General features: G+C 41.5%; 2 protein-coding genes across 4 annotated transcripts; one reads left to right on the forward strand and one right to left on the reverse strand.

The window, feature by feature from the left end:
* Window positions 1-5,632: 5,632 nt before the first annotated feature.
* tirap (toll-interleukin 1 receptor (TIR) domain containing adaptor protein) lies at window positions 5,633-7,172 on the reverse strand. Of its 2 annotated transcripts, none has more exons than XM_029517955.1 (3): window positions 6,899-7,172; window positions 6,061-6,613; window positions 5,633-5,928 (listed from the first exon to the last, which is right to left on the reverse strand). In XM_029517955.1, exons 1-3 carry the CDS (start codon window positions 6,920-6,922, stop codon window positions 5,756-5,758), a joined length of 750 nt encoding a protein of 249 aa, XP_029373815.1. In that variant the 5' UTR covers window positions 6,923-7,172; the 3' UTR covers window positions 5,633-5,755. The 2 variants fall into 2 exon arrangements, with proteins under 2 accessions (XP_029373815.1, XP_029373814.1); XM_029517954.1 differs by having other exon boundaries at window positions 6,061-6,660.
* Window positions 7,173-7,678: 506 nt separating this feature from the next.
* srpra (SRP receptor subunit alpha) lies at window positions 7,679-13,564 on the forward strand. 2 transcript variants are annotated; one of them, XM_029517887.1, is made up of 15 exons: window positions 7,679-7,765; window positions 7,919-8,055; window positions 8,303-8,386; window positions 8,464-8,627; window positions 8,791-8,951; window positions 9,045-9,207; window positions 9,476-9,626; window positions 9,729-9,844; window positions 9,934-10,055; window positions 10,172-10,258; window positions 10,611-10,783; window positions 11,199-11,412; window positions 11,500-11,663; window positions 12,031-12,129; window positions 12,251-12,379. In XM_029517887.1, exons 2-15 carry the CDS (start codon window positions 7,933-7,935, stop codon window positions 12,377-12,379), a joined length of 1,950 nt encoding a protein of 649 aa, XP_029373747.1. In that variant the 5' UTR covers window positions 7,679-7,765; window positions 7,919-7,932. The 2 variants fall into 2 exon arrangements, with proteins under 2 accessions (XP_029373747.1, XP_029373748.1); XM_029517888.1 differs by lacking the exon at window positions 7,679-7,765 and having other exon boundaries at window positions 7,933-8,055; window positions 12,251-13,564.
* Window positions 13,565-13,619: the final 55 nt, after the last annotated feature.

The raw sequence follows: 13,619 nt of genomic DNA on the forward strand, positions 1-13,619 counted from the left end.
TGTTTGTTTGCTTGTTTTCAAGCTCTGAAATGAACATAGGATGTGAAACACTTTGATGGAAGGGGAACTCACATTTTTTTTCCCACTCAAGTTCACACACAAAAACAAACATTTTACCCCTTCTCAGTATTGCACAATAGAATATAATTGGCACCGGTGCTTGCCTTACAACACATCTCTCTGAAACTGAACACAAAACACAGTTTGTACACTGGTGACAGGTCCAGGATGTCTGTCCTCACCCAACGCACCCACCTCTGACTCTGAGTGGTAAAGATATAAGATACATAACAGATATTACAGAAAACTTCAAAACTGTAGTTTTACTTTATGCCTTTGTTTTCCACTTTCCTCCTTCATTTTGTGAATGACTAAATAATCAAAGCTTTTAATTTTCTTTCAGGTCACGCTCGTCACGTCATGCACGTCAAATATTAACTATGAATTGATTTTAAGTAGAATACGAGCGTGAGTGGTTGTTTGTCTGGTTGTCTCTGTGTGTTGGCCCTGCGATGGACTGGTGACCTGTTCAGGATGTACCCTGCCCCTCGCCCGATGTGAGCTGGGATTGGCTCCAGCAGCCCCGTGACCTGGAAACAGAAGAAGCTGTTGAAGACGGATGGACGGATGGATGATTTTAAGTATTCCCCTGATACATCACATTTACTCATTTGACTCGAGTCTGTCTCTGGGGGTGCCAACTTAAAAATTAGAATATGTGTATGGATACTGTATGTTCATGTTGACAAAAGATTGCTGCATCGTTTCATTAAATGATTCAAACTTTCTCATGCATTTAGTTGAACTTCTGACACTGAAAAGCCGTTCCCTGCGTGCTTTATCATCCACTTTGTTTTGTCTTGTTTTCAGCCAGTGTGTGGGAAATGATGTCTCTCAGGAAGACTGGAGTGATATATTGGACAAGAATTCAGAGATGTATCTTTATTGTGCAAAGTAATCTACATTTGATAGAATGGGATCGACAGGTGTTGCTGTGAGTGTCCACAAGTCAGGCAATACCATGCTCTTTGTATTAACCCTCGTGCTGTCTTCACTTTCTGTATACACCCCATGTCCTCAGGGTCAAAAATTACCCGCCTTCCCTAAACCCCTAAAATACAGCAGCTTAATTAAATTTCAAGTCTCAAATCTATTTCACCTGCCATTCAGCACAAACTTTGTGAATATCTGGGTTTTCCCTCTTCACACTGCAGAAAGACTGCATTTTCATCAGTGGACATCATCCATCCATCCATCTTCTACCACGTTTCCATTTCCGGGTCACGGGATTGCTGGAGCCAACCTCAACTCGCTCTGGACAGGGTGCCATTCCATAGAACCGACATGGAAAACATGCAAACTCTGCACAGGAAGGCTCCAGGCTGGGAACGGAACCGAATAAGCACAGGGCACAACTTGCCCAGTTGCTCACGTTACAGCTTGCCCCCCACCTGTCATCTGTCACACTTTTATCATCCCCCATTGGTAGCATTGGTGGTTATTTTATTTAACTATTTTATATAACTTGGCTAAAAAAAGTTGTATCTTATCTTATGTTGTCTTAGTAGGCAATTAGAAATGTCTGTCGGAAAATTTGAAAATTTCAAGAAACATTTGTTTTTTCTGGGAACTTCATGTGTGGGGTCACTGGAGGGGAGATGCTGCACGTGCACAAGAAAGCTGTAGTTTTGTCTTTTGTCCCTTTTTGTCTACGGCTGTCATGGAAATATGGATAAAGGCAGTGTTTCACTTTTTCTAATGGTTGGCTCACTGGAGAAAAAGTCGTTTTCTTTTTTTTCTTTTTTTCAAGATAAAAGAGGATGATTTGGGGTTTTCGGTGCTGTTAAACATAGTCTCAGGTAATTTTTGACCTCTAAGACAACTAAAGGGTTAAATTCAGCCGTAATCAATGTTGATCCAGACAGATCCAGCCACATCTGAATACCGTGTAAGTGTGAATGGGCTCAAAGCGTTTGAACTGCTGTAACAGCATACTTTTTAATGCACTTCTCATTGCCAGTAATTAATCGTGACGATTTGTCCCTTGTTCACCTCAATCTGGCTCACATATTTTTCCCAGAGAGACCAACATCTGGTCAATGTCTTGTTGCTGTTGGCTGTGATTTTGTAAATTTCACTTTGTAAAGGAGATAACGCACTGCAACGGACAGCTCAGGAACAAGATAAAACCCAGCTTCTGCCAGGCCTGGCACTTCATATGAAGGATATATTTACTGGAGAAATTAAATGTCGCCTTTTAAAATTAAAAAGATTACTTTGTTCTCAAATTTATATTTTTGGGTTTTGTTTTGTTTTTGTTTTTTTCAAATACAAATTTGGTAGAGTCTGAAAAATGGCTATCTCGGTATCTCCGCCTATCTTCTGGGAAGAAAACTGTTTATGTGAATGTAAACTGATAAATTACACACAGAGCAAATGTTTGCTGGTTCTGGATGAAGGACCATGACTTGTTCCTGGTAATGGGTGGAGACAGCCTGAATCCCTCCTCACTTTCTACAAGCCTATTATTAGCACTTTCAATACTTAAGAGCTGACTCTGCAAAACGTGAAAACTGTTAATAAGGAACTACACAGCATGGTGTGTATGTATGTATGTTACTCAGTTTTAAAGCTCATCTTTCACTTTACTTGTAAAGTTCTGCACTTGCATTTGACGTGAGGGACGTTTGTCTCATTCCACTGTGTGCCCAAAATTACTAATAAACCCAATGTCATATTTGGATATCCTGCTCTTGCCTTAAATTATCCGAGCTGGTGCTTTGCTACGGAGGTTCTTCACCACAGACAGAAAAGTCCACCGTACCAAGGAGAGACTACCATGATGACTAACAGTTAAATGCTTTTCCATGCTGTTGTTGGTCGCCATCTTGAGGCCTCCACTTCTGCTTTCTTTCACTTTTGCTTTGTAGCCAAAAGCGGTGAGATGCTGACACACAGTCTGGGGCCTTTCAGATCTGTATTACAGCTCAACTCCATGAACTTCATGCAACAACATGTTCCTGCCTACACCCCCCCCTCCAATGCCTGCCTGCCTGTCTCTCTCTCTCTCTCTCTCTCATACCAACCGGTCGAGGCAGATGGCCGCCCCCCCTGAGCCTGGTTCTGCTCGAGGTTTCTGCCTCTTAAAGGAAGTTTTTCCTTGCCACTGTTGCCAAGTGCTTGCTCATCGGGGGATCTGTTGGGTCTCTTTAAATAAATTTATAAAGAGTTTGGTCTAGACCTGCTCTATATGTAAAGTGCCTTGATGTAACTTTGTTATGATTTGGCGCTATACAAATAAATCTGATTTGATTTGATTTGATTCCGGTTGAACTAGTCAGGTTGTTCAAGATGTGGCCTTGGTTTTAATCCTGAAAGTCAACATGTGTTTATTCTGTTAATCATCTCAATACTAAAAAAAACTAAAATGAAAATTGATGAAATAATATATATATATTATCTAGTATGAATCTACAACATTTTAGGCTAACTAGGAACTATTAGTGAGAAAAAAAATGTTGGGTACATAGCACTACACTGTTTTAATAATAAGGTGAATACTAGTCTGTACACACTGATTCGTTTTGGTTCGGGTTTCTTTCTTTTTTCATTTATCAGTTGATCAGGTTTGCCACTCTGAAGAATAATTAAAAGCAAGAGTAAAATACTTTGTATTTGCATTGAACTGGCATGGACAAAATCAAACTACTACTACTAATACTGGTTAAAACCTCAACATGTAGGCACATATAGAGGGAAACTCCAGCCCTCGCTGCTTTTTGAGATAGATATAACTTAAATGAATCACGAAATATGCTAAAAGCCAGCAGCTGCTTAGCTTAACTTTGTCTGTCCAACAATAATTAAATTCCTTGTTGGGCACCTCCCATATTCTAAATCCAATGATAATATGATAACATGATAATTTGTGAATAATTAAAAATCAGAACATTTTGTTAAATTTAGCGGAGATATACGAAAGGTTTAATGTCATGATAGAAAATAATGTTGTCGTATTTATCACTATTTTTGTCAATGAAAGTAATACTTGCATATTCTGTGGCCCTGCCCTGTTTTGTCCAACTTTAAATAATAAAAACAGATCGAAACCTTACCCTTCTGCATCAGTGCCTTGGAAGTTTACTTTTCATATGATGTGTTTTCCATAAGAAACTGCTTTTCTCTGGAGTCAGTGAGCATTTAGATAGCCCACTGTGTGTGTTTGTGTGTATGTAATGTGTGTGTCATCTGGAGAAGGATTTGTTATGGTAAAAATAAAAGCCTCGTAGAACATCTGTGCCTTTCAGAGATTAGTCTAAATTTTTCTGCTACGATGTTGGCTTGCCACGAAAGAGACGATTATCAAGGGTCTTTTGTTGTGGTCCTAAATGTCTGCTGTTGTTTAGGGGGATGGGAAAACGGGAGATGATACAGCATTAATAAAAGTCAGTGAAAGGGAACATGCAGCCCTTCTTGGAAGCAGATGGTGCCTCATATAAAAGGTAAAAAAAAAAACAACAAAAACCCAACAACCTTGCTTGTGTCAAATTGAAAAAAAAGAAAGAAAAAGAATCAAATGTTATGATCCAGTTGACTCAATGGACACTGATATTCTACATCGTTGGAATGCCAACAGCCTAAAATCCCACACTGCCAGCTCGCTTGATTAACGGGGCAAAGCACTGCCAAGGACATTCAGTCATACCGCACAGAAAACTGAAAGTTAAATTTTTGGGATCTTTGGGTGGAGGAGAAAGGCTCTTCCTTCCAAATCTTCAACATGTTCAGAGTTTGTTCGGCTTAAAACGCCTCAGTTAAAAGTATCAATAACAGAAGGTCAGAGCCATATCTTTGATATCTATCTGATATCTTTCTGTGTTTAATAAAGGTATGAAGTTCTGTCTCGTCTTGCTACATTTGCCTTATTTGTACCTACAATCCAGCTCGGTCCAGATTACCTCATCACCATTATTTAACGGTGGGTATTTCCTTTCCTCTCTCATATAATCATACACTTATACAAATATATTACTGTACAGGAAAATGCACCACCCAGTGGCAAAAACAATTTACAACATCATAACACGATCACCTGCCTAATAATGTGCAAGTGCAAAGTTTCCAGGCAGAACTTTGCCTCCACCAGCTCGTCTTTGTCCTGTTTTTCCAAAGTAAATGGCACACACACGCACCCAAAACATGAATCATCGGACCAAGTCACCCTTTTGCATTGTTCTGTGGTCTAGCCAAAACACTCAAGTGCATAGTGATGGTGCTCTAACCAGAGGACGCCACCACCAATATTCATCCTGCAGCTGCAGAGCAACAGACTGTGACGTGCAACCAACATTGCAGTGTATATCGCAAAGGACTTGTCCAATGCACTTAAGTGTTGTTTCTCTCTGTTTAATGAAGAGAGGTGTGCTTTAGTTCCCTTTTTTCTGAACAGGGTGTATGTAGGCTATGCTACAGAAAGAAGCTGCATGCCAACAGACACAATTTCCCACAGTAGGCATCCATTTGAGGTAGCAGTTTGCGATTGCAAAATACTGGCAGACATGACAAAATATGCCCTGCACTGCTTGGAATAAAACCATTTCCTGTTCACTACTTGAACATCCTAACCACACACCCTGTTTTGAGATGAGATGTTTACTTTCTCTATAATGGCATCAGTTCAGTTCAAGCAATAGCAGCAATATTTTTTTTTTTTTTTTTTTTTCCATCCAGAAAAAACCCACTTCTCCGTATGTTTTCAAAGGTGCTCATCTACGTGGTGCATTTCTTCTACTGGAATTGAAGTCTCAGCACTGTCACTGTCTGGGATCAGTTCATCTGCTCCTGAGCTGGCTTCTCCACCATCAGCACCACTAGAGCTGTCCATGCTGTGCTCATGTGCCCTTTCGTTTTTAACCAGGTTTTCGAGGTCTGGAGAATAAAACAAGAAGATAATATTTAACATATACATATACAGATATATATTTATTATTTATTTATTTTTTTTGCAGATCAAGCTTGTGAATGGAGCTGCATGAACAAACAATTGTTTCCACTACTCACAGTTGAACACAGTCATGCTGATGCGAGTATAAGCTTTGTCAGTGTTATAATTCAGGTTGATGTAGATATAGAACTTCAGTTCGTGAGGATACTGAGAATGGGGCAGATTCTTTATCAGGGGAATCAGCCGATTGGACATGGGTCCCTCCGCAAGAACCTGGTGCATCATGTACTTGCACCACTCTTCTTGCAGAAAGTTCGGGGTGATGAGCAGAGCCTGCATGTGGCTCTCCTGCACAGCCTGGCAGAATTCAGTGGGAACTGCACCTCCTACACAGACGTCCCTCTGCCACAGAAAGCACCTCAGGCTACAGGGTGAAGCCTCCAGGAAAGAGACCAGCCGTTTAGCTTCTTCAATGTCACTGTCGGCAAGGCTGTGGCACACAAGCAGGTCATACTGTCGTGTCCATCTCTGTGTGGAGCTCAGGAAAGATGGCGGCGCTTGAAGTTTGGAAGGAGTTGTCGGTGGTGATGATGATGATGATGATGATGATGGTGATGATGAAAGGCTGAATGATGATGTTGATGGACCTGTCACTTTAGGTTTTTGCTCCTGTGACGACGAAGATGTTCTTGATTTAAAAAGTTTTTGGAACCAACCTAAAAGAATATATGACCATATTTTTGACTTCTGACTGCATTAAGCTATCATCAATCTGATCATCAATCAATCTGTGTCAACTATTTGCTTCCACCCCACAGCAGTGTAATGATTTTCTGAATTTGCACAACCCAAGTGAAAAAGTAAGCATTTAAGATTTAACAACAGGAATGAGAAGTATTCAAACAGAAAGAAACCTGGTTTTACATCAGAGAAATGTATGAAACCTTAACTTACCATGCATGTTCTTAAGATCATCATGTCTGTTCGATTCCACTAAAAATCCTTCCTGTAAATAAATCTTGAACAGCTTCCACTTCTAGTGTGTGGTTCATACTGTAGTTAAAGCACGAACGGCTCTAACAAACTGAACACCAAGTTGACAAAGTGAAAACTCTGTAACCAAAGTTTGAGTGTCACTGACATCACAGGAAAAAAGAGGAAGTAACACAGTCAAATTTTACATGCAAAGTGTTTTGAACCTCACACATAACTGATCTTTCGGTTAACGTTTTTTTTTTTTTTTTTTTTTTTCCAGTGTTAATGATAGTCATTGGCATAAATGACTGTAGTTAGAAACCAGTTGTCCAAAGAAGAAAATGCATCTGACTTGGTAAAAAAAATAAAAAAAAAAAAAGTAAAAATGCTCCATGAGGAAACAGAAGAACAGAGCAGATGCTAAACTAAATTTAGCGACGGAAGTACTTGTGTGTTTTAATGATGGAGCCTCTTGGCTGTTGTGCAGAATTACCGATCTGTGCATCACATTTTCATATAACCAAGTCATGGTTTAAAAATATGGAGAATCAGAGGACAAAATTCGCGTTTAACACCGAAATGCTGCTGCTGCTATTGCTGCAGGAAACAATCAAACAAAATGAGCGTTTTATTATTATTAATTATTTCACGGCTCTAAACGGAGAAAGAGTTTGAAGCGAAGCGTACTTACGATTACACTACGCATGCGGGAAATTCCGGGGGAGCGGGGGAGGGGGGGTTCCCGGAAGTAAACGTCACTTCCTGGTTGTGCATCTGACGTGTCTGAAACAGTTTTACGCCGGTGGTGGGCTTCATCGTTGTTTTCTTTCCCCCAAGTATTAACGGGTAAGATTGAATTAAAAGCTCTGAAAAACAACTTATATCTCTTTATTTCTTCTCGCTCTGTTGTTTTTCTCTTTTTTAACCCCTCCCCCCCTTCCTTTTTTTTTTTTTTTTACCCCCCGACGCCGTGTGTGTGTGTTTGTGTTTTTAATCCAGATACGTGAGGCAAGATGCTAGATTTCTTCACCATCTTCAGCAAAGGGGGGATAGTGTTGTGGTGCTTTCAGGGAGCCGGAGTCACCGAGTCCTTCACGGGGCCTGTCAACGCCTTGATCCGCTCCGTGATCCTCCAGGTGAGACCCTGAAAGCCCGCCGTGTTTATGTTAAACCCCGGCGATCTTCCGACAGCTAAGGCTAACAGGTAGCAAGTGCTAGCTTGTTGCGTAAGCGCTGTTGTGCCAAACATGCGACCTCTTCCTCTCTGAATAATCACCTTATTGTGTTTTTATTTTATTTTATTTATTAATTTTTTTGAGACACGTGTGTTCAGCTCCCGTTGACATGTCACGTCTGTTTTCCTGTGGGGATGTTTCATTTCAGGAGCGAAGTGGGAACAACTCGTTCACTCACGAAGCCCTGAGTCTGAAATACAAACTCGACAATGAGTTTGAGCTGATTTTTGTGGTGAGTCTCTCGGCTGAACAGCTAATTAGAAGTGTGAGAATGGTTCCTGTTTAATTCTTCTCTCTGTTTTCTCTTAGGTGGGTTTTCAAAAGATCCTGACGCTGACATACGTGGACAAGTTCATAGATGATGTCCAGCTTCATTTTAGGGATCGTTATAAAAATGAGCTGGAGCAAAAGGGAGCTTTGAAACTCCTCAACAACAACTTTGAATTCGAGGATGACTTCAAGATTCTTCTTAGGTAAAGATATGTCACTCACATCTCATGTTTTTGCTCAGTCAAAGTGTTGACATTATCTACATCAAATACTGGCCGATGAAGTTGTGAGTTTATTTCAACAAAAAACACAAACATGCTTCACTCACCGAAAAACACCTCTTGTTGTCTTTGTGCTGACCGTCAGGGAGGCGGAGGAGAGCAGCAAAGCTCGGAGCCACGCTCCAATGCGAACCTTTAAGGAGTCTGAGAAATCCCAAAAAACTGTGAAGTCAATGATTGAGACGAAGGGTGGAGTCAAAGGCAAGGAGCAAGGGGGCAAGAAGAATAAAAATACCAAAAAGGAGGGTATGTGCAGTTATTGGTGGCTCATTAATATAACTTATTTTATGTGTATTGTGATACCGTCTCAATCACAACTTGTTTTTGTATACTCTTCAGCTCCTGCAGCTGAGCCTGCCAAACTGGATCAAGGCAAGTCCACATCTTCAGGGCAGAAAATGGTTGAGAATGGCAACCAGGGCTTGACTTCTGAGGAGGTCATACAGAAGAATAGAGAGGAGTTCTTCCGCAAACGCATGGCGACAACTACTGAAAAAGCAGGGTGAGATGCTAAAAAGATTCTAAAAATATATACCAAGGTAAAGGTTTATTTTGACTGTCTTTACACTAGCATCACACTCAATTATCAGTTACTAGTGTTATTGGCTTGTATTTTGACTAACAAGTCAAAACCACAGATAAAATTGTTGCGTTTCCACCAGAAATACGCATTGAAATAGTCACTCTTACTTCTTATGTCAGTGTCTCAGTGTAAAGCTGGTCTAACCTTATTTCTCCTTGTGTCATTCTGATATTATATCATTTCAAAGTAAGTCTCCCAAGCCTCAAAAACCAAGAGAAAAACAAATGCGTATTTGGGAAATGGGTGGCAGCAGCACCAAGAACCTGGATTACAGTGAAAGCAATGGAGGCAGTTCCCCCAATGGTGGCGAACAAAACCTGGAGGCACAAAATGACCCAGTATGTATCCATTCTCCTTCAGGAGACAACCGCATTATTCGAATTGACTTGGCACATATTAGGGCTGTGAAGATAAGTCCTTGATCTCTTGGTGCGTTTTAGGGGATGCAGGTGAGCTCCATGGAGGGAGACCTGCTGCCCGTGGACTATGAGTCCAGTGAGGAAGAGGAGATGGAGGAAGAAGAGAGAGTGGTTGTCAATGAAACAAGAAGGGCAAGGTGAGAAATTGTCATGGCACAATGTTGGTACATTTGTCTAAAATATAAGTGCAAAGTGAACAAGCATTTTCTTTGTTTCTACATCTCAGCTCCAAAAAGGGTGGCAGTTTTGGTGGCATGTTTGGGATGCTGAAGGGCCTGGTGGGCTCTAAGAGCCTGACCCGTGAGGACATGGAGCCCGTGCTGGAGAAGATGAGGGACCACCTCATTGGTATATTACACACACACACACACACACACCTCTCTCTCACTTTCTTTATTCTGCCAGATATGGGGACGAATTGTCTGAATGTGTGTGTGAATGAATTCTCATTTGTCGCTGTGTAGCAAAGAATGTAGCAGCCGACATTTCTTCCCAGCTGTGTGACTCTGTAGCCAAAAAACTGGAGGGCAAAGTCATGGGCACATTCACCAGTAAGTGCATTTACACATTTATGTAACGTACCAACAAGAGACAGCAGATCCTCATTGCCTTTTTTAATCTGTCTTCATTCACTGTATCGTTTTTCTCTTCTCCTTCTGTGAGAGGTCCAGTCTAGATGATGGGAACAATATGTGATTATAGATACATAATACATTTCCCCCGTATCAACTTCATGATTGCTGAAGTAAATGGATTAGCATATCCTCGTTTTTTTCCGTGTGATTCATAATATGAAAGCTGCAGGCTTTAGTATCAGGACTGAAACAAAATGTATCAAAGATGTTGAAAATCTCAGGCCACACGATTCAACCTCATCTGTGTGTGTTTTGTGTGTTTTGATAGCTGTGACCTCAACAGTAAAGCAGGCCCTGCAGGACTCACTGGTGCAAATACTGCAGCCCAAGCGAAGGGTGGATATTCTGAGAGATGTGATGGAGGCGCAGAGCCAGCGAAGGCCCTTTGTCATCACATTTTGTGGCGTCAATGGGGTTGGAAAATCCACTAACCTGGCCAAGGTGAAGCACTAAAAGCGCGCTGATATGTACCCAAAATCAACCACCTGCTGTGGTTTGTGGACTGTTTACACACCAGTTTTGCTCTGCATTATTGACCTTGTGGTGAAGTGTAGCTCTGCTCATAGATACTAAGGAACATGTTGTGGTTAAAATAAGTCTCACAATGAGTCACCGCTGAAACTCATTTTGATAGCCTTTGGCGTAAGGAAACCTGCAGATGACACTTCTGACATTTAGTGAATACATATTTTGAATATCTTTGTATGACTTATAAGCCTGTCCCATGCAAAAGGCCTTTTCTCGAAGCTGTAAAAATAAAAAAGGACAGTGAGTATTTGCCCAGCTCCACCTGTTCTTCCTTTTTTAAATGTCATTGTTAATTTGGCATACTTTTTTTTTTTTGGTCTTGGTCTAGATCTCCTTTTGGCTGATAGAGAATGGTTTCACAGTGCTGATTGCAGCCTGTGACACATTTCGTGCCGGGGCAGTGGAGCAGCTCCGCACTCATCAGCGCCGCCTGAACTCTCTGCATCCTCCAGAGCAGCACGGAGGACGGCCCGTAGTCCAGCTCTATGAGAAGGGCTATGGGAAAGATGCAGCTGGGATTGCCATGGAGGCCATTGCCTATGGTAAAATGCTTTCTTTCTAGTTGACTATATATTACCTGATCACCGATGTCCCACAGTGACATTGAAACCTGTGCTTCATCCCTGCAGCTCGCAACCAGGGGTTTGATGTGGTGCTGGTGGACACTGCTGGGCGTATGCAGGACAACGCCCCCCTAATGACAGCCCTGGCCAAACTCATTGCGGTCAACATGCCCGATCTAGTACTGTTTGTTGGGGAGGCTCTGGTTGGGAACGAGGCAGTTGATCAGCTGGTGAGGTCACTGACATACACAGTTGAATTCTAATGAAACATTTGTGTCTCAGTTACTAGATCAGCTGTGAGAACATAGTACTGACTCAAGCGGGGACTTGTGGTTATGAATCAGCTTCAGCTTTGCATACAGGCAGAGAACGCTTTAGGATAAAATTGATGTCTAGAGATAAAACTGTCCAGCAGAGGTCAGTGTTGCCCCAGTGAATTGCTGCCGTGTTAAACATTCATCATGTTTCCACAGACCTGTGTTTTCCTCTCCTCTTCACTTTGTAAATAGTGAGATGGAAAGCTGGCAGTGTACATATTAACTCTGTTCCAATCATGTTTCTCCATGAGTGACTCATCTGTCCTGCTCATGTCATCAGGTAAAGTTCAATCAGGCTCTGGCAGACCACTCCATGTCTGACAAACCTCGGCTCATTGATGGAATTGTTCTCACTAAGTTTGACACCATCGACGACAAGGTATTTTAATGTTGTCTGATAGTGAACGTTATGTGGACTCTTGATGCTAACGTATATTCTGTGGCTGTTGTTTAAATCAATAATTAGCAGTTGCAAAGCTGATAATGCTATTCTCTCAAAGGTTGGTGCAGCCATCTCCATGACGTACATCACAGGCCAGCCCATTGTGTTTGTGGGTACGGGGCAGACCTACAATGACCTGCGCAGCCTCAATGCCCGCGCCGTGGTCGGAGCCCTGATGAAGGCTTAAGTGGCTGTATGTTCTGCTGCTTAATTCATCGTCGCAAATGAAGCCAACAATACTTTTGCTACACTGCCGTGAGATGTTCCAGCCGTGCTAGCCTGCATTTCTCATCCTCCTACCGTGCCCTCTCTACTTTGCGTCTATTGACGAACTCGTGTCATGCACAGGGGCTTTATTCTCCCAGTAACGGACAAGTGTGCATTTTGAAAGATGGATCATTTGACAACAAAGCCAGAGCAGCTTCCCTTTGAATCACTTTTAAACTTCTGGCCCAGATTGAAAAGTACCTCAGATCAGCCTGAAATTAAAAAACAAATGACATTTTAGCTGAATGGGTTTTGGCTGTAAATGTCATGTGTTTACTGGTTTACACAGTAAAGACTTACAAAACAAATTCCCAACCTGGCATTTTGTCAGTCAGTTTTCCCCTCTTTATGTAAATGAGGTCAGGTTGTGAAGGCTTGCTGGATGTGACATTTCAGCAGCTGCCGGTGCCTGAGGAAAGCTTAGTGACCATAGTGCCTATCTGTCTCCTGTCTTGTTAGTTAACACTTTCACTACATGGGTGATCATCCGTCAAGTGATGGCAGTTCAGGTCCAACACTCCTGCCAGTCTGAAGGAGGGCATCTGATCAGTTTACAGACGGTCAAGTGAAATCGGTAGATGTTGTACTCGACGTTTAAAATGGCTCATGAATTTGTGGAATAGTAAAGACCAGGCTCTGTCAACGCTGCTCCACTGTTGTGTGGGGAAGTAAGTTACATCCTCTAAATTCATTAACAACTGCAATGCACTTGTCTCAGATACATTACACAGTGAACCTCATCCTCCAGACTTCCTCATCCCCCTAACACTATATTAACACATTATTACATAATGGAGACTATGATCCTTTGATTTACAAATCCATGTTTAAAAACTAGAGAGGTATTTTGTATATTATTTTATTTTTATTTTTCCAGGTTGTCCGCAGACTTCCCTCTAAGTGTGGTCAATTTAAGTTCTATGGGCCTTTTATTTGTTTTCCCCCCGATGATTTATTCTTCATTTATATGAGGAAATGTCTTAATTGACTTAAGCCCCCCCTTTCATTTGTGCTAGTGCAATATGAGAGTCAGGAATTAAAGAAGATCTGAGCTAATTTATGAGAATGTAAACATTTCTAAATAAAGCTGCTATCTGCTACGACAGCCTGTAAAGTGGAACTTGTTCTGTCTTGTGATGAAGAAGAACCTGGTCTGGAGC

The sequence above is a fragment of the Echeneis naucrates genome, chromosome 13, assembly GCF_900963305.1.
Source record: "Echeneis naucrates chromosome 13, fEcheNa1.1, whole genome shotgun sequence".
Lineage (NCBI taxonomy): Eukaryota > Metazoa > Chordata > Actinopteri > Carangiformes > Echeneidae > Echeneis > Echeneis naucrates.

What these genes read in the sequence shown, in the direction of transcription:
- tirap (XM_029517954.1), bottom strand. An exon ending in CAGCATGACTGTGTTCAACT is followed by an intron (nt 5,929 to 6,060) that starts GTGAGTAGTGGA and finishes TTTATTCTCCAG; the next exon opens with ACCTCGAAAACCTGGTTAAA.
- srpra (XM_029517887.1), top strand. Translation starts at nt 7,933, where the DNA reads ATGCTAGATTTCTTCACCATCTTCAGCAAAGGGGGGATAGTGTTGTGG. An exon ending in AATCCACTAACCTGGCCAAG is followed by an intron (nt 10,784 to 11,198) that starts GTGAAGCACTAA and finishes GTCTTGGTCTAG; the next exon opens with ATCTCCTTTTGGCTGATAGA. An exon ending in CATGGAGGCCATTGCCTATG is followed by an intron (nt 11,413 to 11,499) that starts GTAAAATGCTTT and finishes TCATCCCTGCAG; the next exon opens with CTCGCAACCAGGGGTTTGAT.